The sequence below is a fragment of the Leptonychotes weddellii genome, chromosome 6 (assembly GCF_054177405.1).
Source record: "Leptonychotes weddellii isolate Sample4059 chromosome 6, ASM5417740v2, whole genome shotgun sequence".
NCBI classification, from domain to species: domain Eukaryota; kingdom Metazoa; phylum Chordata; class Mammalia; order Carnivora; family Phocidae; genus Leptonychotes; species Leptonychotes weddellii.
The window spans coordinates 31,252,979-31,280,722 of NC_138374.1; the positions used below are offsets into that span (position 1 = coordinate 31,252,979).

The window sequence follows — 27,744 nt, forward strand, 5'->3', positions numbered from 1 at the left end:
AGATTCTTTGCTCATTTTTATATTTTTATTTTTTAAAAGATTTTATTTATTTGACAGAGAGAGAAAGACAGCCAGAGAGGGAACACAAGCAGGGGGAGTGGGAGAGGGAGAAGCAGGCTTCCCGCGGAGCAGCGAGCCCGATGCAGGGCTCGATCCCAGGACCCTGGGATCATGACCTGAGCCGAAGGCAGACGCTTAATGACTGAGCCACCCAGGTGCCCCTTTTTGCTTGTTTTTAAAGTGGATTATTTGGTTTTTGTTATTGAATTGTATGAATTCTTTATATGTTTTGGATATTAACCCTAATCAGATATATGATTTGCAAATATTTTTTCCTATTCTGCGTGTTGTTCTTTCACTTTGTTGATGATTTATTTTGCTGTGCAGAAGTTTTTTGGTTTGATGTCGTCCCACTTGTCTATTTTTTATTTTGTTTCTTTGAGAACATTTTGTTATGTGAAAGAAACCAGACACAAATATCCCTGATGAACACAGATGCAAAAATCCTCAATAAAGGGCACCTCGGTGGCTCAGTTGGTTAAGTGTCTGACTCTTGATTTTGGCTCAGGTCATAATCTCAGGGTTGTGAGATCGAGCCCAGCGTTAGGCTCTGCACTTGGCATGGAGCCCGCTTAAGATTCTCTCCCTCTCCCGGGGCGCCTGGGTGGCTCAGATGGTTAAGCGTCTGCCTTCGGCTCAGGTCATGATCCCAGGGTCCTGGGATCGAGTCCCGCATCGGGCTCCCTGCTAGGCGGGGAGCCTACTTCTCTCCCTCTGCCTCTGCCTCTCTCTCTCTCTCTGACTTTCATGAATAAAAAAAAAAAAAAAGATTCTCTCCCTCTCCCTCTGCCTCTCCTGTAGCCCCCCATCTCTTAAAAAAAATCTTCAATAAAATACTAGCAAACAAAATTCAATAATACATTAAAAAAATCATTCACCACAATCAAGTGGGATTTATTCCTGTGTTGCAAGTGTGGTTCCAATATTTGCAAATCAATCAACATGATACATCACATCAATAAGAGAAAGGATAAGAATTATATGATCATTTTAATAGATACAGAAAAAGCATTTGACAGTACAATATCCATTCATGATAAAAAAACAAAACCCTCAACAAAGTAGGTTTAGTGGGAACATACCTTAACATAATAAAAGCCATATATGAAAAACCCACAGCTAACATCATCCTCAGTGGGGAAAACTGAGAGTTTTCCCTTAAGATCAGAAACAAGACAAGGATGTCCACTCTCACTACTTTTATTCAACATAGTACTGGAAGTGCTAGCCACAGCAGACAGCAGAAAGAAAGAAAAGGACTCCAAGTCAGTAAGGAAGAAGTAAAACTTTCACTACTTGCAGATGACATACTATATATAGAAAACCCAAAAGACTCCACCAAGAAACTGCTAGAATTGATAAACAAATTCAGTGAAATTACTGGATACAAAAATCAATGTACAGAAATCTGTTGCATTTCTATACACCAATAATGAAACAGCAGAAAGAGAAATTAAGAAAACAGTCCGGGGTGCAGGGAGGATGCTTGCTGGTTCAGTTGATGGAGCATACAACTCTTGATCTCAGGCTTGTGGGTTTGAACCCCATGTTGGGTGTAGAGACTGCTTTAAAATAAATCTTAAGGGGTGCCTGGGTGGCTCAGTTGGTTAAGTGTCCAACTCTTGATTTTGGCTCAGGTTGCGATCTCAGGGTCATGGGATCAAGCCCCAGGTCAGCTCCACGCTCCGCTCAGAGTCTGCTTGTCCCTCTCACTCCCTCTCTGCCTCTCCCCCCACTTGCACATGCGCATGCTTTCTCTCTCTCTCTAAAATAAATCAATCTTTATTTATTTATTTTTTAAAGTTTCTATTTATTTATTTGACACACAGAGAGAGCACAAGCAGGGGGAGCAGCAGGCAGAGGGAGAGAGAGCAGACTCCCCACTGAGCAGGCAGCCCAATGAGGGGCTCGATCCCAGGACCCTGGGATCATGACCTGAGCCGAAGGCAGACGCTTAACGACTGAGCCACCCAGGTGTCCCTAAATCAATCTTTTTTAAAAATAAAAAATCTTAAAAAAGAAAAGAAAAGAAAACAATCTGATTTACAATTGCACCAAAAATAATAAGATACCTAGGAATAAACCTAACCAAAAAGGTGAAAGACCTGTACTCTGAAAACTATAAAACACTGAGGAAGGATACTGAAGGTGACACAAAGAAATGGAAAGACATTCCATGCTCATGGATTGGAAGAGCAAATATTGTTAAAATGTCTACTACCCAAAGCAATCCACAGATTTAATGCAGTTGCTATCAAATATCACCAGCATTTTTCACAGAACTAGAACAAACAGTGCTAAAATTTGTATGGAACCACAAAAGATCCCGAATAGCCAAAGCAATCTCGAAAAAGAAGAACAAAACTGGAGATACCACAATCCCAGATTTCAAGGTATACTACCAGGCTATAGTAATCAAAAGAGTATGGTACTGGCACAAAAATAGACATATAGATCAATAGAACAGAACAGAAAACCCAGAAATAAGTCCAAACTATATGGTCAATTAATCTTCGACAAAGCAGGAAAGAATATACAATGGTGAAAAAACGGTCTCTTCTACAAATGGTGTTAGGAAAACTGGACAGCTACATGCAAAAGAAATTGGATCATTTTCATACACCATACACAAAAATAAATTCAAAATGTATTAAAGACTTAAATGTGAGACCTGAAACCATAAAAATCCTAGAGGAGAACACAGGCAGTAACCTCTTTGGCATCAGCTGTAGCAACTTTTTTCTAGATATGTCTCCTGAGACAAGGGAAAGAAAAGCAAAAATAGACTAGTGGGACTATAGGGGCACCTGGGTGGCTCAGTCGTTAAGCATCTGCCTTCGGCTCAGGTCATGATCCCAGGGTCCTGGGATCAAGCCCCGCATCAGGCTCCCTGCTCCGCAGGAAGCCTGCTTCTCCCACTCTCCCTGCTCGTGTTCCCTCTCTCGCTGTGTCTCTCTCTGTCAAATAAATAAATAAAATCTTTAAAAATAAATAAATAAATAAACTAGTGGGACTACAAAAGCTTCCGCACAGCGAAGGAAACAATCAACAAAACTAAAAGGCAACCCCAGAATGGGAGAATATATTTGCAAATGACATATCCAATAAAAGTTCAGTATCCAAAATATATAAAGAACTTACAAAACCCAACACCCAAAAAACAATCTAATTTAAAAATGGACAGAAGACCAATAACATAGTTGATTAACATATTTTGTATGTTATACATATTATTTACTGTATTCTTACAATAAAGTAAGCTAGAGGAAAAAAAATAATGATCATTATCTCCTAAGAGATGGTGTAAGAAATAAAAATAGTTTTAAGGAAAAAAAAATGGGCAGAAGACATGAACAGACATTTCTCCAAAGAAGACATACAGATGGCCAACACACACATGAAAAGATGTTCATCAATCACTTATCATCAGGGAAATGCAAATCAAAACAAGTATCACCTTACACCTGTCAGAATAACTAAAATCAAAAACACAAGAAACAAGAGTTGGCGAGGATGTGGAGAAAAGGGAACCCTTATGGACTGTTGGTGGGAATGCAAACTTGTGCAGCCACTGTGGAAAACGGTATGGGGGTTCCTCAAAAAATTAAAAATAGAGGGACACCTGGGTGGCTCAGTAGGTTAAGTGTCTGCCCTCGGCTCGGGTCATGATCTCAAGGTCCTGGGATTGAGTCCTGCATCAGGCTCCTTGCTCGGCGGAGAGCCTACTTCTCCCTCTGCCTGCCCCTCTCCCTGCTTGTGCTCTCTGTCTCTCTCTCTGATAAATAAATAAAATCTTTTTTTTTTAAGATTTTATTTATTTATTTGACAGACACAGCAAGAGAGGGAACACAAGCAGGGGGAGTGGGAGAGGGAGAAGCAGGCCTCCTGAGGAGCAGGGAGCCCGATGCGGGGCTCGATCCCAGGACCCCGGGATCATGACCTGAGCCAAAGGCAGACGCTTAACGACTGAGCCACCCAGGCGCCCCTGATAAATAAATAAAATCTTTTAAAAAATTAAAAATAGGGCGCCTGGGTGGTTCAGTTGGTTAAGCGACTGCCTTCGGCTCAGGTCATGGTCCTGGAGTCCCTGGATCGAGTCCCGCATCAGGCTCCCTGCTTGGCAGGGAGTCTGCTTCTCCCTCTGACCCTCCCCCCTCTCATGTGCTCTCTCTCATTCTGTGTCTCTCAAATAAATAAATAATATCTTTAAAAAAAAATTAAAAATAAAACTACCTATGATCCAGTAATCACACTGCTGGTTATTTACCCAAAGAATACAAAAACACTAATTGGAAAGGATATATGCAACCCTATGTTTATAGCGGGATTTTTTACAATAGCCAAATTATGGGAGCAACACAAGTGTCCATCAACAGGTGAATGGATAAAGAAGATGTGGTATATGTATACAATGGAATATTATTCAGCCATAAAAAAGAATGAACTCTTGCCATTTGCAACAACATGGTTAGAACCAGAGAAGTAAGTGAATAAGTGAAATAATCAGAGAGAAACAAATACCACATGGATTTCACTCATTTGTGGAATTTAAGAAATAAAACAAATGAATGAAGGGGTAAAAAAGGGAGAGAAACCAAGAAACAGACTCTTAAGTATAGAGAACAAACTGATGGGTGCCAGGCGGGGGGGATGGGTGAAATAGGTGAAGGGTATTAAAGAGGACACTTATCACGATGAACACTGAGTCATGTATAGAATTGTTGAATCATGGGCGCCTGAGTGGCTCAGTCAGTTAAATGTCTGCCTTGGCTCAGGACCTGATCTCCAGGTCCTGGGATCGAGCCCCACCTGGGGCTCCCTGCTCAGCAGGGAGTCTGCTTCTCTTTCTCTCTCTCTCCCTCTGCCCCTCCCCATTGCTCGTCCTTTCTCTCTCTCTCAAATAAATTAATAAAATATATATATTTTTAATTGTTGAATCACTATATTATACACCTGAAACTAATATAACACTGTGTGTTAACTATACTGGAATTAAAATTAAAAAGTTAGTAAAATTTTAAAAAAAGGAAATAGAAAGCAAGGGAAAAAAAAGAATTTTCAGAAGGAATGAGGACAAGAGGCGCGCCTGGGTGGCTCAGTCATTAAGCGTCTGCCTTCGGCTCAGGTCATGATCCCAGGGTCCTGGGATCGAGCCTCGCATCGGGCTCCCTGCTCGGCAGGGAGCCTGCGTCTCCCTCTCCCTCTGCCTGCCGCTCTGCCTGCTTGTGCTCTTTCTCTCTCTCTGTCCAATAAATAAATAAAATCTTTTAAAAAACAAAATAAATCTGATTTCTACCCCCTTTTATTTGAAAATTATAATTGCACTGTGATTTCAAGCTCCATATATTAAAACATATTTCAATTATAGTTTAATTATCCAATATTTTACTTTATTTTATTTTATTTAAATATTTTATTTATTTACTTGAGAGAGAGAATGAGAGAGAGAGAGCATGAGAGGGGGGAGGGTCAGAGGGAGAAGCAGACTCCCTGCCGAGCAGGGAGCCCGATGTGGGACTCGATCCCAGGACTCCAGGATCATGACCTGAGCCGAAGGCAGTCGCCTAACCAACTGAGCCACCCAGGCGCCCTCCAATATTTTATTTTAAATAAGTCATAGATACCTTTCATGTAAACGATAGGAAATAGGCCTATTATATGTCTTTACCAAAAATTCAGGAAAAGATTATTAGGCTCATCAATTCTATTTCTTCTTCTTTTTTTTTAATAAGTATTTTCTTTCTTTTTTTTTAAAGATTTTATTTATTTATTTGTCATAGAGAGAAAGCACAAAGCAAGCGGAGCGGCAAGCAGAAGAAGAAGCAGGCTCCACCCTGAGCAGGGAGCCCGATGCAGGGCTCCATCCCAGGATCCTGGGATCATGACCTGAGCCGAAGGCAGACGCTTAACCGACTGAGCCACCCAGGCGCCCCTAAAATAATATTTTTAATAGAATATCTATAAAGTGGTTTTGCCAGTTTCTCTTCTTTCTCTTCCTCTTTGGGGGAAAATGTCCCAAGGGGTATCTGCTACTGATGCTCCTGCTGAACAAAAAACACTTACTTCATCAGATACTGTGCCGAGCCAAGGTAAAGCAACAAGTTTCCTTCAAAACAAAAGCTTTCGAATAAGGGGATTATAATAAACCTAAGAAGATATCAGATCAAATTCTTCTTTTCCTAGGTCTCTTCAAGTACACATTGGGGAAGTATCTTGAAGGCATAGAAGGTGACCAGAAAGACTGGGAAGGACTTTTGGCTGGCAAGGGACAAGAAGAAATGGTAAGTAAACATATAACCATTTTTTTTTTTAAGAAGAGTAGAATAGGAACAAAACAGGCACACATTTGAACAGGAAATCTCTCTGAACTCAGTTCCACTATTTGAGAAGTTAGACAATGTTAATGCAAGATTACACTGATTCTGCTCCCACCTAGGACGTAGAAAGCTCTACAAGAAAAAATGAGATAAGTTATATAAGTTTTCTTGAACACATCAGAGAGCTAGGGTCTCAGGGCAGCCAAGTACTCTCAGGAAAGACAGGCCTTCCAAGGAGAGATGGGGAGGAGTAGCAGCTGACCTGTGGCAGAGCCTGGGAGGAGGAGACACCAGATACCATGTAAACCTGTAAGGAGAATTCAGCTAAAATTTTAACAAATTGCGAAAGGCTTACTATGAGCTAATGAGAAAGTATAGAAACCCTAGGAAGTGCAGACACAATGGGAATTTGCATCCACTAGCAGCCTCTTCACAGACTTCACCAGGTGCTCAAGAGAGACGGGAGGCTGTGATGCAGGCTTGGAAAGGGAATGGCCATCACTACAAGAAAAGGCATGGAGCTCTGCCCAGACCCTCCGTCCTTACAGACAAAAGCCATAGGGAGAAGGGCAGCACTCTTGCAGGGAACAGGTGAAGACCACTGCGATTGAGATAAAGGAACAAACAAACAAACAAAACTTCTACTCCTAGGGGAAGGGCAGGATGCTGTTCCCTGCAAAGAACCTGCCGAAGATATGGGCAGTTTGGCTACCCCAGGGAGGGACAGGATCACTGAGAAAACCCAACTCCCCCAAGACTTGGGGCACAGGGCCCACATAGGAGTAAGGCTGGACCTGCACAGCAGAAAACCTTCCTCGGGCGCCTGGGTGGCTCAGTCGGTTGAGCGGCTGCCTTCGGCTCAGGTCATGATCCCAGGGTCCTGGGATCGAGTCCTACATCGGGCTCCCTGCTCTGCGGGGAGCCTGCTTCTCCCTCTCCCACTCCCCCTGCTTGTGTTCCCTCTCTCGCTGTGTCTCTCTCTGTCAAATAAATAAATAAATAATCTTTAAAAAAAAAAAAACCTTCCTCAACCTCCACCCTCCATCCGCCAGGAAACCCCAAGAATCAAGGCATAGCATCCTTCCGTGGCGGAAAGGCAGAAGTGTGCCAAGAGACCCTTCCAGGGCTCAGGCACACAGGGAAGGCTGAAAGCACAGGATGGAGCCGAAATGCTGAGAAAAGCCCTCCAGCAACCTAGCACCCTGCCCCCTATTACAACCACTGAAAACCAGAGTCATAAAGAAAATTTTGAAGGCAGCCAGAGAAAGAAGACGTTAAATGCAGAAGAGCAAAGATGGGAATTACATTACATTACCAGCCTTCTTGTTAGAAACTGCAAACCAGAAGGCAATGAGTGATATCTTTAAAGTGCTGAAAGAAAATAATGACAGAGACCAAACTGAGCGTGGCTGGAGGGGAACTGGGTGAGGGATGGGCTGCATGGGTGACAGGCATTAAGGAGGGCACTTGTTATGATGAGCACTGGGTGTTGTATGTAAGTGATAAATCACTAAATTCTACTCCTGAAACCAATACCACACTATATGTTAACCAACTAGGATTTAAGTAAAAACTTGAAACAAAAAAAAAAAAGAGAGAAAGAAAGAAAATAACTATCAACCCAGAATTCTACACCCAATGAAATATCTTTCAAAAATGAAGACAGGGACGCCTGGGTGGCTCAGTCGGTTAAGCGTCTGCCTTCAGCTCAGGTCATGATCCCAGGGCCCTGGGATCGAGTCCCGCATCGGGCTCCCTGCTCCGCGGGGAGCCTGCTTCTCCCTCTGCCTCTGCCTCTCTCTCTCTCTATCTCTCATGAATAAATAAATAAAATCTTAAAAAAAAAAATGAAGACAAAATAGAGAATTATTTAGAAAACAAAAACTGACAGAATTCCTCACCAGGAGTCCTGTACTATAAGAAATGTTAGGGCGCCTGGGTGACTCTGTTGGTTAAGCGACTGCCTTCGGCTCAGGTCATGATCCTGGAGTCCCTGGATCGAGTCCCACATCGGGCTCCCTGCTCGGCAGGGAGTCTGCTTCTCCCTCTGACCCTCCCCCCCTCTCATGTGCTCTCTCTCATTCTCTCTCTCTCAAATAAATAAATAAAATCTTTAAAAAAAAAAAAAGAAATGTTAAAGGAATTTCTTTAAGCAAGAGGAATATATCAGAGAATCTGGCATTGTACCCAAAGAAATGGATTTACAAAAACAACAATCTCTGGAAATGGTTAAAATGAAAATAAATAGGAAGACACTCTTTCTCTTATTTAGATGCCTCTAAAAGATAATTGACTTTCATAAAAAATATGGTAGCAATGTATTGTGGTTTTATTGCAAATATAAAAATAAAATGAAAACAACACAGAAAAGATGAGAAATAATTAAAAGTGTGCTATTGTTCGGTTCTTAAACTACACATGCAATAGTGTAATTTTTTTGAAGGTAAACTGTGATTAATTCACAATGTATATTTACTGCAAGCCTTTGGGCGATGACTAAACAAAAATTTTAATGGCAATAAAATGGATTCATAACAATATTCAATTAATTGTAAAGGAGGAAGAAAAAGAGGGAAAAGGAACAAAGAACGGAGGAAACAGAAAACAAGTAGCAAGATCATATATTTAAGACCAATAATATTAAATGTAGGCAGTCTAAATAAGCTAATTAAAAGATTGTCAGATTGGATAAAAAACAATTATAATCTATTTACAAGAAAGCCATTCCAAATAGAAAAGACATAGATAATTAAAAGGAAAAAGATCTCGGGCCCCTGGGTGGCTCAGTCATTAAGCGTCTGCCTTCGGCTCAGGTCATGATCCCAGGGTCCTGGGATCTAGCCCCGCATCGGGCTCCCTGCTCAGCGGGAAGCCTGCTTCTCCCTCTCCTGCTCCCCCTGCTGGTGTTCCCTCTCTCACTGGGTCTCTCTCTGTCAAACAAATAAAATCTTTTTTTTTTTTTTAAAGATTTTATTTATTTATTTGAGAGAGAGAATAAGAGACAGAGAGCACGAGAGGGAAGAGGACAGAGGGAGAAGCAGACCCCCTGCTGAGCAGGGAGCCCAATGTGGGACTCGATCCCGGGACTCCAGGATCATGACCTGAGCCGAAGGCAGTCGCTTAACCAACTGAGCCACCCATGCGCCCAAACAAATAAAATCTTAAAAAAAATAAAAATAAAAAAATAGAAGGAAAAAGATCTACCATGCAAACACTGATCAAAAGATGGCTGGATGGGTTGCTCAGTCAGTTGAGCGTCAGACTCCTGATTTCAGCTCAGGTCGTGATCTCAAGGTCGTGAAATCGAGCCTTGCATTGGGCTCCACACTGGGCATGGAGCCTGCTTAACATTCTCTCCCTCTCCCTCTGCCCCTTCCCTCCCATGTGCAGTCTCTCTAAAAAATAAATAAATAAAAATTAAATTAAAATTTAAAAAAGATGGCTAGAGTATCTACATTAATATAAAAATTTACTTTAGAATAAGAAATATCATCAATGATAAAGAGGGACACTATATACTGATAAAAGGGTCAATTTACCAAGAAGTATAACAATTCTAACTATGTACCTTACAATGGAAGTGTTAGAAACAAAAAAACCAAATAAATACATTTACACTTATAGTTAGAGACTTCAACATTTTAGTTAATAGAACTAGACAAAAAAAATCAGTAAGGTGAGAGAAGACCCGACAACCTTATTGACCAACTTGACCTGACAGTTATAGAACCATCCATCCCATGATAGGAGAATATATTCTTTTCAAGTTTAATATTTTACTTACACTTTACTTACCAAAGTCTAATATTAATTAGAGCTTTAATTCCTCCCAGACAATCAAAGGATCCTAAACACAGGGCTCCTGGGTGGCTCAATCCGTTAAGCATCTGCCTTCCACTCAGGTCATGATCCCAGGGTACTGGGATCCAGCCCTGCAACGGGCTCCCTGCTCAGCGGGGAGTCTGCTTCTCTCTCTGCCCCTCCCCCTGCTCATGCTCTCTTTCTCATATAAATAAATAAAATCTTAAAAAATAAAAAAGAATCCCTTAATGCCTCTTACCCTTCTTCCATCTCACGTGCTATTCTTGAGAATTTTATATGTATGCGCTACAAAACACTGTTATTGTTTCACAGTGATTATTTACCTTTTCAGATGCATTTACATTTTCCATTGCTCTTTGTTCTTTCCTACATCTATGAGACGCCATTTGGTATCATTTTCTTTTTGCTTAAAGAACACCCTTTAATATTTCCTTTAGTGCCAGTTTGGTGGTGACAAAATCAATCTTCATTTTTTTAGACAGACACAAGATGCCTTTAATGCACCATCATTCCTAAAAAATATTTTCTTTTTTTTTTTTTTTTTAAGATTTTATTTATTTCTTTGACAGACAGAGACGGTGAGAGAGGGAACACAGCAGGGAGAGTAGGAGAGGGAGAAGCAGTCTTTCCGCCAAGCAGGGAGCACGATGCGGGGCTCGATCCCAGGACCCTGGGATCATGACCTGAGCCAAAGGCAGACATTTCATGACTGAGCCACCCAGGCGCCCCCTAAAAAATATTTTCATTAGGCATAGAATTTGATGACGACAGTTATTTTCTCTATTGTTTCTTAATTTTTTATTTCACTTAGCTCCACTCTAATCTTTATTGTTTCCTTCCTTATGTTTGTTTTGGGTTTAGTTTGCCCTTCTTTTGCAACTTCCTTTTTTTTTTTTAAGATTTTATTTATTTGAAAAAGAGATGGGTTGGGGAGGGGCAGAGAGAGCAGGAGAAGGACAAGCAGTCTCCCACTGAGCAGGGAGTCCAATTTGGGGTTCGATCCCAGGACCCCAAGATCATGACCTGAGCCCAAGTCAGAAGCTCAACCAACTGTGCCAACCAGGCGTCCCTCTTTTTCAACTTTCTTGAGGAGGAAGATCACTAACTCAGGTAGGTGCAATGCGAAACACGAACCACGCACGGCTGTGGCTTCTTTTCAACAAATGCCCCCAGGAAAAAAGCTGTTCACACTGAGCAAGGTTGGATTCAGGTCAAATAAAGACAGGCCCTTGAACGCAGGTTTTCCAGAGAATTGCCAGATAGGTCAAATAATGACAGTTATCCGAGAATGGTGTTTTCAGGGGGCTCCAAACCTAATCGACCCCCGGCAGTGGCTACTAGGCTACTGGTCTTCACTGTGATTGTGGGACTGTTGGTTTTCCAGGCTAATGAGGAGCTGGGGAGAGTGATAAGAACAGGTCAAGTTAAAATACCACAAAACTCATAATTTTAACCAAAATACAACCTTTAAAAATATAAATAAAGAAATGCTCCTTGGATTATTCCAAGCCTTTGGTTAATTACCAGAATTCTGAAAAATGTTATCTTGACCAATTTTCTCCGTGTCTCTTTGCTTTTATGGAGGCCCTTCCTCCAGCATTCCTGCTGACTTTACCTTCTTCATTACTTTGAAGCTGTCATTCCACTGTCTGCTTCCTTTCTATTGCAAAGTCAGCGGTCGGCCTAATTTTTCTTCCTATGAAAATAATGCCTTTTTTTCCCTCTAGTTACTTAAAAGATTTTTTTCTTTATTGTTGGCGTTTAGCAGTTTAGCTATGGTGTATCTCGGTGTGACTTGATGTTCATCCTGATGGAGATTTACAGAGCTTCAGTCATTCTCTCTCCTTCCTTTGGAGGTTCTAATTACATGTACGTTAGACCTTTTCACCATACCATTTCTTTGGGTTTCTTGTCCATTTGTCTTGTTATGCTTCAGTGTAACTATTTTCTTCTAACCTATCATCCACTTTTTAAAACTCCCTCTAATTTAACTCTTAACTATCCAGCAGACTAAGCCCATTCTCTGTTTATAATTTGTTGAATTTTTCAGTTCTAGAATTTCCATCTGACTTTTTATAATTTCCAGTTATCATTCAAAATATTTCATGTATTTAAATTCTTTAAATGTCTGATTTTGAAAGATCTTGTTTTGCAGATCATCTCATTTGCTGAAATTTGTTTCCATTATCTTTCTTTTTTTGGTCCAGATCTATCTCCTTGTATACAAAGTTATTTTTCAAAGGAGTATTAAGCAGCTGTGTTTTATGAGCGCACAATGTACACATTTTTTTTAAATTTTTTTTTAGAGAGAGAGAGAGCATGTGAGTGGGGGTGGGGGAGGGTTTTTTGGTGTGGTTTTTTTTAAGATTTTACTTATTTGAGAGAGAGAGTGAGCGTGACATCTTCACCAAAACTTGTTCTTTTCTGTTCTTACTCTAGCTATCCTTGTGGATATGAACTGGTACTTCACTGTGGTTTTGATTTGCATTTCCTTGAAGACTATATTCTTATGCTTTCAGGATTCTGTCTTCAGCTTTAGACAGTTTGAATATATAATGTGTCTTGTGGATCTCTGAGTTCCTCCTGTTTGGATTTATTGAGCTTCTTGTATGTAAAGATTCAAGTGTTGTAATAAGTTTGAGAACTTTTCAGCTATTCTATCTTCAAGTATTCTTTCTGCCCATTTCTCTCTTCTTCTGGTACTCCCGTTTTGAGAATGTTGATATGATTCATTGTGGTCCACAGGTCTCTTCAACTCTGTTTATTTTCCTTCATTCTTTTTTCTTTCTGCACTTTGGATTAGACACTCTCAATAACCTCGCTTCAAGTTCACTGGTTCTTTCTACTGCCTGCTCACATCTGCTGTTGGAACCCTCTAGTGTTTTGTGTATGTGTGTGTGTCTATTTGTGTGTGTGTTTTCATTTGTTTTGATATGTTTCAGCTCAAAATTTGTATGGCTCTTCTTTAGTTTCTTCACCGATGTTCTCTATTTGTTGAGACATTGCCCTCCTGAATTCCTTTAGCTCTATGAGCATATTTGAGACAGTTCATTTAAAGTCCAATATTTGTCTTTCATAAGGGATGGTTTGTGTTAATTTCTTCTGTAAATGGGCCATACTTTGTTTCTTTGCATACTTCTTAGTTTTTTGTTAAAAGTTTTTAGTATTGGAGCACCTAGGTGGCTCATCGTCCAACTCTTGATTTCAGCTCAGGTCATGATCTCAGGGTTGTGGGATTGAGCCCAGCATCAGGCTCCCCACTCAGCGGGGAATCTGCTTGAGATTCTTTCCCTCTTCCTCTCCCTCCCGCTCTGCCCCTCCTTGCTTGTGTGCACACGTGCTCTCTCAAAAAAATAAAATCTTAAAGTTTTTTTAGTATTATAATGTGACATCCTGGAAATCAGTCTTCATGCCTCAGGGTTTGTTTCTGTTGCTTGCTGTGGCACTAACGGTTTGTTACTTTTCTAAACTACTTTCAAATCTCAACTCTCTGACTTAGGTAGTCTCTGAAGGCTCTTTTTGCTTTGCAGTCAGCTAGTATTACTGCTGACAGATTTCCTTGAATGCCAATAACCAAAAAATAAAACAAGAACTAAAAAAAAAAAAAAAAAAGGAAAGAAAAGACAAAGAAAAAAATCCTCCCAGTCTTTGCAGACTGTTGGAGCACACCTTCAGTGCTTAGCTAGGCCATTTAAAATCTGCCTTAGCAGGCCGCCTGGGTAGCTCAGCCGTTAGGCGTCTGCCTTCGGCTCAGGTCATGATCTCAGGGTCCTGGGATCGAGCCCTGCATCGGGCTCCCTGCTCGGCAGGAGGCCTGTTTCTCCCTCTCCCGTGGCCTGTCTACCCCCCACCCACCCCTGCTTGTGTACTCTCTCTCTGAAATAAATAAAATCTTTAAAAAAAAAATTTTTTTTAAATCTACCTTAGCTTTCACTTTGTGCTTGTGCCGAACCTAAAGATCAGTCAGCAGTAGCGAAAGCTTAGGGTCTTCTCTAGGTACGTAAATTGGCCTGGACGTGAGGCTTTCTCAATTCCCTAATATACATTGTCTTTGAATGGCCTAATTTCCTCAAGAAATTGTCTCCTGTCTTTTCCCTCTCAGGCTTTAGGCACCCCTTATTTTACCTCAACTATCATCTTTTGCTGCAGGTAGCAGCAGGTTGTTCATTTGCCTTATCATAGTTTTGAGAAATGCCTGCCACTTTTCCACCCTGAGTTGTGAATTAGATGACACAAAGGCAAGTGCCTTGCTTCAGGCCTTTGGTTTGCCCCAGACAGAACAATTTTTTGAGATTAAGAGATCTGGGGCGCCTGGGTGGCTCAGTCGTTAAGCATCTGCCTTCAGCTCAGGTCATGGTCCCAGGGTCCTGGGATCGAGCCCTGCATCGGGCTCCCTGCTCGGCGGGAAGCCTGCTTCTCCCTCTCCCACTCTCCCCCTGCTTGTGTTCCCTCTCTCTCTGTGTCTCTGTCAAATAAATAAATAAAATCTTAAAAAAAAAAAAAAAAGAGATTACGAGATCCTCTGTGCCCTCAGGACCAGTGAACAGGGTCCCTCTGCTCTGAGAATGTGGGCTGCAGTCTGACCACCGTGGAGCTGGGAAGGGGAATGGAGCAAGGGCAAGTAAAACACCAAAAAGATTTCCTAGTTTTTAGTTTGCCTTCTCTTGATTGAGCACTTGCTTGGTTGCTATAAACCTAGTTCTGACAAAGTTGTTTCTGAACATTTTTGCCTCAGGAAGAATGAATCCTTGAAGCTATCTACTCTATTTTTGCTGATGGTTAGTTTTTGAGTGCTTGATATTGTATATGAGAAATTGTAGAGCTAATTTAAGACTTGGGATGTTAAAATTCTCCAGTGATTTGGGGTGCCTGGCTGGCTCAGTCAGTGGAGCATGTGACTCTTCATCTTGAGGTTGTGAGTTCGAGACCCAGGTTGGGTGTGGAGCCTACTTAAAATAAAAAAATTCTCCAGTGATTTATTTTTGCTTGTCAGTTGCATTAGCATTCCTAGGTAACTTTAAAACGTCTGGAAACTGATGACTTAAAGCTGGACACATCAGGCCTTGTGAGGACCAATCTGTTTCTCATTAATCTTATACTAAGGTCGTAGTCCCTTAGAGTGCAACTGAAGGAGCCTGGGATGTTTACCAAGGCACTTCATCCTAGTGTGGAAGTGTATTTTTTTTTTTTATAAGATTACTTATTTATTTGACAGAGAGAGACACAGCAAGAAAGGGAAAACAAGCAGGGGGAGTGGGAGAGGGAGAAGCAGGCTTCCCGCTGAGCAGGGAGCCCAATGTGGGGCTCGATCCCAGGAGCCTGGGATCATGACTGAGCCACCCAGGCACCCCTGTGTGGAAGTGTATTTTAGGAATTTTGGAACAACTTGCTAAACTCTGTAAAGAGACCCACTGCCAAATAAGAAATAATAGGGCAAGCAAGTTAATGTAGAAACCAAATTTATTAATGGATTTACTGAGGGCAGTTTATTTTGTTAGATATTATCCATAGCTTATGTTGACATCTGATTTTGCAGAGAAACTGTATCATTATTTTTATTAAGGTGATTAATACTTCTGCAAGGTAAATTTAGTTCCTTGAAGTAGCACATTTTCTAATTCTCCAATTGGGTTTGACTTTACTTAGCTATCACAGTCAAATCTCTCTAAATGTATATACTTAACTTGATATAGGCACAAAATTTTTTCTTTGCCTATATTCCTTCTAAGTGTGCTTGCTCTTCATGCTGAAAAATCTCAACTTCCAGAAATTTGGCTGCAAGATCAAAATTGTCAGGACCCTTCTAAGGGTTAAGATTTCACTAAAGAAAAATATACATATACATATTTTATTATATACAAAGAACAAAGTTTCATCAGGTAAGCAAAGAGATATAAATTATAGTCATAATTAATAGTTCCAAAAAGCCCTTAAATCACTGGGACCTTCTGCACAACACATAGGCCACACAGCCATTAATCAGAGTTCTTGGTAGTTCTCCCATATGAGTAATCTATATTCTAGAGAAGCTGGCTTTTTACGAACTCTGTGGGGGCTAATGTGTTAGGCCTCATAAAGGAATGCTTTTATATCTAGGGGGAAACAAACTAAAAATATTGAAGGAAGGACTACTTCTAGAGTTATGTTTATTGTTGACAGTAATTTTAGAACCACAGAAAGTGTTAAAAGACTTCTAGGTAAAATTCACACTATCTCATAATAAGAATGGATACCATTTTGTAGCTCTACAAGTGGTTTGGTCACAAATGAAAAAGGACAAAATGAGCTGAGAATGCAGAATGGAAAAGTCTAGGGAAGGAGGCAAGCAGATACAGACATAATTCAATCATAGCAAGAAAAGTAGAGATGGTCCTTCCCAAGACCGAGTTGGCAATATTTACCTATGTAAGTTAAAGCCTAGAAGAACAGTACAACTTCTATATATATGCTGCCTAGTGAAATACAAGAAAAATATTTTTCCTTTTTTTATTATTTTTTTTTGAGAAAAATATTTTTCATTTTTTAGGAAAGGGTTATTTTATATCAAAAGCTAAAAATATGTATTTACTCAATGCAAGTCCCAAATAAAACCCAACTTAATACACAGTGAACTACAGGGATGACAGAAAAATGAGTAGACATATTAAATCCAACTGAATTTACAGTATTGCCTTGATATTTTCCATTTGTTTTTCATCTATACATAAGGCTCAAGTTCTGGAGTTACAGGTTTTATTTTTCATTTTTCTTAAAAATAGAATCACCAATCCCTCAAGTTAACTAAAGATTTATCTGGGCTCGTAGAGGTAGTCTGCTCCTTGTAACAGAATGCTCTGTAGTTTCTTCCACTTTAGACCTCTCCACTGAATTAATGCCTCTGTTTTCTTTGTCTTTTCCATGTGATTTTTTATGCTGTGGACATAATGGGAGAAATTAAGTCAATATAAAGTAACATTTGATACATATTAGCTACACTCTATTTTCAAAGTTCTCTGGGTTATAGGCAAGAAATTAAGTGTGGAAAAGGCTCAGCACAAATTGGAGCCAACAATTTGTTTGGCAAGTAGAAATGAATGCCTTCCTCATCTTACCATCAATGGAAGGAGTGAGGTGAAAGAAGTATTAATTCTCTGCATGATTTTCCAAGGCATAATTAAAGATTTTACTGTAGGGCAATGGTTCTCAACAGGGAGCAATTTTACCCCCCAAAGGACATTTGGTAATATCTGGAGACATTTTTGGTTGTTAAAACTAGGAGGTGCTGCTGGCTTCTAGTGGGTAGAAGCCAGGGATTCTGCTAAACATCATATAATAACAAGATAGTCCACCACAACAAAGGATCATCCAGCTCAAAATGTCAATAGTGCTGCTATTGAGAAATCCTGCGCTAGGAAAACAAAGATTTGATATCATACAAAAAAGGCAATGCTATTTTAAGCAGAGAATCTGATATATGGCTAACTCAAGACATTTTTTTAACTGTATTTTAGCTTTTATCTTAAACTTATTTCATATTTCTCACTTAGGAATTATATTTCATTGGAATTCTCACATTTGCCCATAGAGAGCTTTAGGAGACTAATGACATTCATTGCACAACCAATCATCCACGCTGAGACAAATCATAAACCAACTTCAGAATTTCAAACCCAGAAAATTGCCCCATGAGACTGCTAGCAGGGAAAAAATAATTTTCAGACTTCAGCTCAAGGTCTAAAATCCAATCCCAAATCTTTTCTGGTACGGTAGGGCCTTCCTTGCCCTAGCTGAACCACTAAGCCTAGCCTTCAAAATGCCATAAATGGTAGTAATGAAGGGATTTCCAGCCAGGGGATTAAGTAGTCACTAGGGTTCTCTTTTCTTTTCTTTTTTTTTTTTAGGGTTCTCTTTTCTTAACTTTCCTTCTTTCCTTAACTTTAAAGATAGAAGAGAGGGTTGAAAAATGAAAAGAAATATATTTAGAGTTCTCTCATAGTAAAGAGTGAAGCAAAAGGTAGGAAGGATCTGGGGACAAAACTACCTTGAGTACAAAGAGAGAGGAATTTAACAGAAATTAAGCTAGAAGTTCTAACAGCTTAAATCGCAGATGGAGGGTCTTTCTTTAGGCCTTGGTGGGAAGACCTGCAAGTCTACGAGGTACAAGAACATACACTTATCAGAAGCAGCACTTCGACTGTAAAATGTAGACATCGGTGTCTTATGTGAGAAAATCCTTCCATCACAGACTGTGTCTAGGCTCGTGTCTTCAAAATAAAAGGAAAGATGCTGGGCAGTTTATAGTGCCATGCTCCCAAGAGTGTTGAAAAGGAGTTGGGAGAGGTCACAGGATTTAACTGTACAAGAAAGATCAAGGCAGGTAAGGAGGCTCAGGAAACATGGGGGAATCCTTAATAAGAGAAAAGCCACAGGTAGGAGAAACTAATATAACCTGAGAGGCCTTCAGTCTCTGTCTTTTAAACTTCTTAGCTTTCAAAGTCTGAGTATGAGCAGATATAGGCTCCAGGACTTCTTGTCAAAGGTAGAGGGGAAAGAGAAATGACTGCTCTCAGTAACCATTCTGCATATGTAGGAAGTGGAAAGGGGAAAACCGTAACAGCTAAAGAGTACTATCTGAGGATGGAGAGTAAGTTAAACCTTGCCTTTAATTTTCCTACAGAAAACCCCTGATCAATTATCATATTTGTGTAAATAATTTAAATCAGAAAAGTTAACAAGCCATCCCAAAGGAATGACAAAATATTTTGCTGTTCCGCCCACTAAGAGTAATACCTTCATATTCAATAGCCAACGACTGACTTATTTCAGATGTGGGAAGGGTTATGTGACAGGATATAATCATGTACCTGGAAAAACGGAATCCCACCACTTGATGAACAATCCACACTAGCATCTATAGATGGCTCTTGACCTGGAAGTTCTTCAACAGAGTGCCCTAGAACTGACTTTTCTTCATCCAAGTCCTAACATAAGAAGGTAGATGAGTGATTAAGTCCAAGGACTTAAAAATCTTCACAAAATACGTGCAGCTTTCTTCTTTGAAAATAACACAATGACCATTGTATAAAAGTTAAACCTCAACCAAATTAGTAGGAAGTCTAAAAAATAATGAGGGTGCCTGGCTGGCTAAGTCGGAAGAGTATGGGACTCTTGATCTCAGCGTTGTAAGTTCAAGCCCCATGCTGGGTGGAGAGATTACTTAAAAAAAAAAAAAAACACCAAACTTTGAAATTTAAAAAATAAATAATGAAAATAATCCCAAATATGTTTTCTCATAGAGAAGTACCTGTAATGTTAAAAGTAGTAATCTCAGAATAATGGGATTACAGTTTATTTTTTATTTTCTACTTCCCAACTCATCTATAATTACTACGTAAGAGCACAGTTTGTGGGGCTCTCCTAGGTTCTACTTGCAACTCCGTCCTATGACTTGGTAATTCTTAGTTTCCTCACCTCTCAAATGGGGTTAGTACTAGCACCCACTTCATAAGGCTACTGAGAGTATTAACTGAGTAAATATGTAGGTAAAGTGCTTAGAACAGGCTCTGGCACATAATAAGCATAACATAAATATTGGTTATTATTATTACTTTAATAATTTTAAAATGTCCAGATTAAAAGCAACAGGCTTAAGGGTCAGACGACTACCACTAATGCAAGAGGGTAGGATTTAAGGGCAAAGAATAAAATTCTTCATATGAAGATGATGACATAAGGAGTTTATGCGAGAGTTCTAAAATTTTACCTGACTGATCTCTTCCTTGTTGTTTTCTGAGCAGTCTAGCATCATTAACAGTTCAGGCTGCTTCCTTTTCAGCTGATCAAGGAGCTGTTCACGTGGTTCGGTTCTCACCAGCGTTGATGGGTAGAGGTAATTTTTCCTCTGTGGTGTCGTACCTTTAGTGGACATTACATAAATAGGAAAAAATTGAAGTGTGGTATATGAGTGAGATTTTTTTTGTTAGAATGTATACTTCCCAATGAGTCTCTGGCTTCCAAAGATATAGCCATTGCCACACATGGGAATCAGTCTTGTTTCCTGTCATGCACAGATTGCTTACAACTACTATTTCCTAACTTGACAAATGATCTTAGATAGACTCAACTATTTTCAGGATTCAACCTACCACAAAAACATGAAATTATCCACCTCTGAGGATGTACAAAAGATGTGCTGTAGGCTCTAAAAGGAATCGAAGTGTTCTGAGAAATGGTAGCATTCCTGGAATAAGAGTACAGCTTTCCCAATGAGATCTTTGATAGGATAATCATTTCATTTAAATTTGGTGGCAACTAAATATTAACCAATTACATTTCTTCTCTTTTTTTTTTTTTAAAGATTTTATTTATTTGAGAGAGAGAAGGAGAGAGAATGAGCGGGGGGAGGAGCAGAGAGACAAGCAGACTCCCCGCTGAGCAGGGAGCCCGACATGGGGCTCGATCCCAGGACCCTGAGATCACGACCTGAGCTGAAGGCAGATACTCAACCGAGTGAGCCACCCAGGCGCCCTCCAATTACATTTCTTTATAATGAACTCATGCTCTCATACATATTTTACACAAGCACTTGCCTTTCTGCTTAACACTTATGTTCCTAATTTCATTGAAGAGTGGAAATAAATATTACAGGACCCTTGTGGAAAAAATAAACTAACATTCTTTTTTTTTTTTTTTTTAAAGATTTTATTTATTTATTTGACAGAGAGAGAGATAGCGAGAGCAGGAACACAAGCAAGGGGAGTGGGAGAGGGAGAAGCAGGCTTCCCGCCGAGCAGGGAGCCCGAAATCGGACTCGATCCCAGGACCCTGGGATCATGACCTGAGCCGAAGGCAGATGCTTAACGACTGAGCCACCCAGGCGCCCTAAACTAACATTCTTTAGCATCATCTCCTTTTATAATTGTTTTATTTTTTTTTTTAAAGCTTTGAAGTAGAATTTACATACCATGACATCTATTCAGTGATTTTTAGTAAATTTACAGGGTCTGTGACCCTAAATGCAATCCAAAGAATAGTTCAATTACTCATCCTGTTCAATAGCTTGCATACCTGCTTCCATGAAGGCTTCCCGAAATCACTATAGCCTAAAATGATCTTTGCCATCTGACAAAATGAGAGGTACACATAAGGAAATACACAATACGCTGAGCTTTTTCCAGTAAACGACATTTATGTAATTACATTCCTCAACTACTTCTGGTATTACAATGCCCTTTTACAAACTGTGCTACATAGATGGTTGCTGGTTTTCTTTTTATTTGCTTTTAAAATATCTTCTCTTTGGGGCGCCTGGGTGGCTCAGTTGGTTAAGTGGCTGCCTTCAGTTCAGGTCATGATCCCAGGGTCGTGAGATCGAGCCCCGCATCAGGCTCCCAGGGGGCTCAGGAGGGAGCTTTCTTCTCCCTCTCCCCCCTGCTCCTGCACGCTCTCTCAAATAAATAAATAAAATCTTTAAAAAAATAGAATATCTTCTCTTAAAAAAAAAAAAAAGATTCTCTCCTTCTGCCCCTCCCCACCCACCCCCACTCCTCGACTCCTCTGTGCTCTCTCTCTCTTAAATAAAAATAAAGGGGGGGCGCCTGGGTGGCTCAGTTGGTTAAGCGACTGCCTTCGGCTCAGGTCATGATCCTGGAGTCCCGGGATCGAGTCCCGCATCGGGCTCCCTGCTCGGCGGGGAGTCTGCTTCTCCCTCTGACCCTCCTCCCTCTCGTGCTCTCTGTCTCTCATTCTGTCTCTCTCAAATAAATAAATAAAAATCTTTAAAAAAAAAATAAATAAATAAAAAATAAATAAATAAATAAAAATAAAGGGGTGCCTGCCTGGGTGGCTCAGTTGGTTAAGCTTCTGACTCTTGAATTTTAGCTCAGGTCATGATCTCAAGCCCCCCCTTGGGCTCTGCTCAGCCTGGAGTCTGCTTGTCCCTCTCCCTCCCCCTCTGCTCCCACCCTGCTTGCACACACACTCTAAAATAAATAAATAAAATCTTAAAAATAAAAATAAATAAAAATCTTCTCTTAACCAAGCCAGCTCCCTAAATATTTGTAAAATTTTATTGATTGTAATGCCCGAATTTTATGACAAGTACATGACACCCATATCATGACATCTAATCTTGATTAAAGGTATTTTAGGGTTCCACTCTTTCCATTTGAGGTGACTACAGTGAGATGGAAAATTCTTACCGGGCAATGGCAGGACCTGGTTTTTCTGAACATCTGGCACAGTACAAGGTTGACTTCAACCTCAAAAATTTTAACAATTCTCTTTCCCTTTAAAGTACCTGTTGAGGGGCGCCTGGGTGGCTCAGTCGTTAAGCGTCTGCCTTTGGCTCAGGTCATGATCCCAGGGTCCTGGGATCGAGCCCCACATCAGGCTCCTTGCTCGGCGGGAGGCCTGCTTCTCCCTCTCCCACTCCCCCTGCTTGTGTTCCTGCTCTCGCTATATCTCTCTCTGTCAAATAAATAAATAAAATCTTAATAAATAAATAAATAAATAAATAAAGTACCTGTTGGGATATCCAGTTTCAGGTCCTGTTGTAGAAAGCAATTAAGCTTAGTCAAACCCATTTTTATGGTTTCGTTAAGTTCTAGACTTTGTGCCATTAACTTTTCTTCGTCAGTAGTTATCTGACCAAAAAAAGTGTTATGCTGGTTCTCATTAGCTGCTTTATGTCCATTTAATTTTTCAGTTATCTCTGAACTTGCAGCCTTACAGCCTTGGTTTATAACCTGTAAGTGATGCAAATGAGCTTTCGTTATTAAAATCAAAGCTGTCAGTGTTTTATTCAATATATTATTTCCCCTTATCTTGAAATTTTCCATAGTAAAAAGTTTTAAAAACACATGCAAAAGTAGAGAGAATAGTATAATTAACCCCCTTGTATTTACCCAGTCTCAACATTTATCAACACATGGGGTATAGATCAAACAAGATTAACCACTTATTCCTCCTCCCATAGAATTATTTTAAAGCAAATCCTGTATCATTTCATCCATTTATTTCAGTATACACTTCTAAGAGTTAAGAGCTTTTTAAGACCACTCTCACATCTGAAAAACTTACATTGATTTCTTTATAGCAAATGTCCAGTCAGCATGCAAACTTCCCCAATTATCTCAAATGTTTTTCACAATTTGAATTTATCATTAGATTTGGTTGATTTGTCTTAAGTAGATGACTATATAATTTATCACCCAAACTGGGATACTTTTCAGAGTGAAAAGGGCCATTCTTAAAAACGATTACCTCCAAACAACAGATGTAAACAAGGACTATCCCACGCAAACTAGGTCTTAAGACCCTCTGGTCTTAGCTCTCTTTTTTTTTTTTTTAATTTTTTTTTTTTTAAGATTTTATTTATCCACTTGCGAGAGAGACAATGAGAGACAGAGAGTATGAGAGGGAGGAGGGTCAGAGGGAGAAGCAGACTCCCCGCCAACCAGGGAGCCCGATGCGGGACTCGATCCCGGGACTCCAGGATCATGACCTGAGCCGAAGGCAGTCGCCCAACCAACTGAGCCACCCAGGTGCCCCTGGTCTTAGCTCTCTTAATAATAGGATAGCTTTCCTCATACTTTTTTAAGTGTTTGGCAAGAATATTTTGTAGGTGCTGCTAAAAGCACATATGTCTGGTTCTATCTCTCATGTTAAGATTAATCAGTAGGGGACCTCGCTGGCTCAGTTGGTAGAGCATGCAGATCTTGATCTCAGGTTTGTGAGTTCAAGCCCCATATTGGGAGTAGAGTTTACTTTAAAAAATAAATAAAATTTAAAAGAAAAAAAAGATTCATTAGTGAGTTTGCATGTAATCACCCTATTAATTATAAAGTTCTCTATCAAGGGGTGTCTGGCTGGCTCAGTCAGAAGAGTGTGAGACTCTTGATCTCAGGGTCATGAGCTCGAGCCCCATGCTGGGTGTAGAGATTACTTAAACACACACACACACACAAACCTTTAAAAAATAAATAAATAAATAAAAATACAGTTCTCCATCAGTTTTTTTCAAATGGTGTAGATAGTAATTAATGTCCGAGGGGGTTATCTCACTAGGATTGCAAAATAGTGGTTTTCAAATTCTGTCATTCCTTCTACATTAGCTGGGATTCTTCTGTGAAACACTTTTCTCCATCCAGTATCCTGCTAAACCACGATAGAATTCTTTTGGCAAAGACATATGGATGCTCAACTGTTTCCCTTTATTTACCAGTTTTCAGAATAATGCACTGCCTCCCTAACATGATCCAAAGGAGACCTATGAAATTTTTATGAATGCATAAGCTTTAATATATTTAATGTATTTTAATCAATTATAACAATTATTCCTTTTGAAACTCAAATTATACCATATTTAAACAAAAGAGTGTCATCAGGTGGGCTCCTATGTTTTTTTGATTCAACCCCACTAATCTTTAATAGCTCCCTTACCTTCTGGTATGATAGCATCTCTAGGCTTATCTGGTATATTTCCTGTTTAAACCTGAAATCAGCTATTTCTCCATTAGCCCTGGTTCCTTTTGGTAAAGATAGCTTATATAGAGCTTAAAATACTTTTTTTTTTTTTTAATTTTATTTATTTATTTGACAGAGAGAGACACAGCGAGAGAGGGAACACAAGCAGGGGGAGTGGGGGAGGGAGAAGCAGGCTTCCCACGGAGTGGGGAGCCCGATGTGGGGCTCGATCCCAGGACCCTGGGATCATGACCTGAGCCGAAGGCAGACGCTTAACGACTGAACCACCCAGGTGCCCCTAAAATACTTTTTTTTTTAACGTATTCTTTTACCTAGTTTCTGAGAATATTAGTAAAATCCTTTTATAGCACAGAAAGAAAAACCAAACCATAAAGGGCTCATGCAAGTATTAAGATCAAGCAAACACACAAAACTATCAAGTATCCTTTGACCAATCAGAACAATATCCTAAATATTTAAAGCAATAGTAGGTTTGAATTACATTCAAAAAACAGGGTGCCCTTAACTGAAAGAACTAACAAGTCAAAAACCAAGGATAGATGCAGGACAGATAGACACAAGAGTTAAATTATTTCAAGCTCTAGAAGACATGTACATGAGACTAGATCATGAATAAGGATACCAACTATTACGCTTTAAAAATTTAATTCATTCATTATTTTAAAATATCATCTGTTTTGAAACCAATTCTAAGCCAGGAATATTTAATTTTCTGATTATTACTATTCTCTCCAAAGTAGGTTCCGAATACAACGTTATTACCTCCAATAAGTTCTGAAGTTCTTCTTCCCTTTTGTTTAAGCAAGATACCCACTGTTCAGAAAAAGCAAGCGTGCTTGCGTCCAGGGCCTCGCATCTCTGTTCAGTCTCTTGAGATACTACTTCAAGGTTGCTACTGAGTTTATCACAGTGTTTCACAGACTCTTCAACCAATTTTGTACCTTCTTGGTTACAGCATCTGAGTTCCTGTGACAAGCCATCACAATCAGCACAAAACTGTGTACTATGAGAGGCTGTTTTGCTGATTATATCCTTAGATGTCCTATAGAAAAAGAGAACATTGTTAAAATGGAAAACTAAGACTCAAAAGACCTATAACTTGCCCAAGATCACACAGTTCAAAAATGGCATATTTGAACCCAGGCAGTCTGGCTCCAGAGCCCATGTTCTTAATCAATCTTCTACACTGACGATGGATGCTTTGGCCAGTGTCTTTTCACAGCAGACTGACATCACATCGGCCATTAAATGACCTTTGGAAATGTCTCTTTTCTCATAAAACCTTTCCAGCTCTCCTCCAGATATGACGCTTTACTTTGTACCTCATAGAGTAATGACTATATAGTTACTAAAATAAAATCTGCCCATGTGTTTTTTTCCTCCTACTAGATTATGTTTCTTAAGGGCATCACCTGCAGCCTCTAGTCTAGTCCCTAAACTGTCCACAATCAATCATTCTGATCTTAAGTAGTTTTGCCTTGTCCAAGACCTTAAATAAATGGAAAAAATTATAAATGTTATAAAACAAAGTCAACTATAAAGCTTTCTAATAATTAAGATGATTATATTGGGTGTGACAAACTATACACCTAGCACACACAGTACACTGCAATATACCCCTGATAGAAAACTAAAGTCCTTTCAGGACTTCAGAGTTAAACTTTGGTGAATGAAAGTTGCTCTCTATTACCACTAGATGGTAGACCATGTGAGGAAACCAAATAAGGAAGCAAATAGGTTGAAAACCAAAGTTCAACTACGGGTTAAATGGAAATGATTGAAAAAGGAAAAGAAATTCAAGTGATAAGCTTGGAAACTATCAACACAAATCTAGTCCCTCAAGGAATCACAACCTAGCAGGAAGATGAAATTTATTCATGAGTGACTACAATCCATGACAGTAAGTGCCACAGGCAGTGAGTGGGTCTCGAACTTCAGTATACATAAACCTCCCCTAGATTCCTGGGCCCTACTCCTGGCTCATTCTTTTACACGGTCCCTGGACCACACTTTGAAAACCACTGCCATAGGCAATAAATGTCAGAAAGATTGGGGAAAATGGCTTGCAGGGGGCTTAAAAAGAGTATATCATAGTTCCATAGCCATTTCAATCCTATTCCAGTATTCCCTTCAGAGCTATTGAAGAAGCCAGAAATCCTTAAGTCTAAACACTAGGAAAAAAAGTGGGGAAACACTTCCTAGACACTTCAGAGTCTAGAAAGAAGAGTTCAGAATGGGGCATGATATAATGATATAATAAGATCAACAACAGAATTGGAAAACCAGTGATAGGAGTTACGTAGTAAAATAGGTGACAGCTAGAATTCTAGGACAGCACTGTTCAATAGATATAATATGAGCCACATAATTAAAAATTTTCTAGTAGCAGGGAGCCTGGGTGGCTCAGTTGGTTAAACGACTGCCTTTGGCTCCAGTCATGATCCTGGGGTCCTGGGATTGAGCCCTGCGTCGGGCTCCCTGCTTAGCGGGGAGCCTGCTTCTCCCTCTCCCTCTGCCTGCTACTCTGCCTGCTTGTGCTCTCTGTCTCTGCCTCTCTCTCTGTCAAATAAATAAATAAAATCATTAAAAAAAAAAATTCTAGGGGTGCCTGGGTGGCCCAGTCGTTAAGCGTCTGCCTTCGGCTCAGGTCATGATCCCAGGGTCCTGGGATCAAGTCCCGCATCGGGCTCCCTGCTCAGTGGGAAGCCTGCTTCTCCCTCTCCCACTCCCCCTGCTTGTGTTCCCTCTCTTGCTCTCTCTCACTCTCTGTCAAATAAAAAATAAAAAAATCTTAAAAAAATTCTAGCAGCAAAAAAAAAAATTCTAGTAGCCACATTAAAAAAATAAATAAAAAATAAATAAAGCGATTAGAGTAACAGTGTCCTGGGTGTATACAGCATATGCCAAAGCAAAATATATGAAAACAATGCAAAAGAGATGGGAAGGAGAAATTGGGAACATACTGTTATAAGGTCCTTTTATCACAGCTGAAATAGCAAATTACTTGGAAGTGTATTAACATTATTTAAAAATATGTAACATTAATCCTAGAAAAACTATTTTTAGAAAAGGTAACTTA

General features: G+C 39.9%; 1 protein-coding gene across 1 annotated transcript in view; it reads right to left on the reverse strand.

Annotated features, from left to right (window-relative positions):
- Positions 1 to 15,641: 15,641 nt before the first annotated feature.
- The window catches only part of KIF11 (kinesin family member 11), a 44,846-nt gene continuing 32,743 nt past the window's right edge, over positions 15,642 to 27,744 (reverse strand). Inside the window, exons 18-22 of the mRNA XM_081823812.1 lie at positions 25,428 to 25,707; positions 22,702 to 22,924; positions 19,942 to 20,093; positions 19,043 to 19,159; positions 15,642 to 17,111 (exon numbers count right to left, since the gene is read on the reverse strand). Coding sequence (XP_081679938.1) covers positions 16,980 to 17,111; positions 19,043 to 19,159; positions 19,942 to 20,093; positions 22,702 to 22,924; positions 25,428 to 25,707 — 904 coding nt within the window. The 3' untranslated portion in view covers positions 15,642 to 16,979. The remainder of the gene's footprint in view (positions 17,112 to 19,042; positions 19,160 to 19,941; positions 20,094 to 22,701; positions 22,925 to 25,427; positions 25,708 to 27,744) is intronic.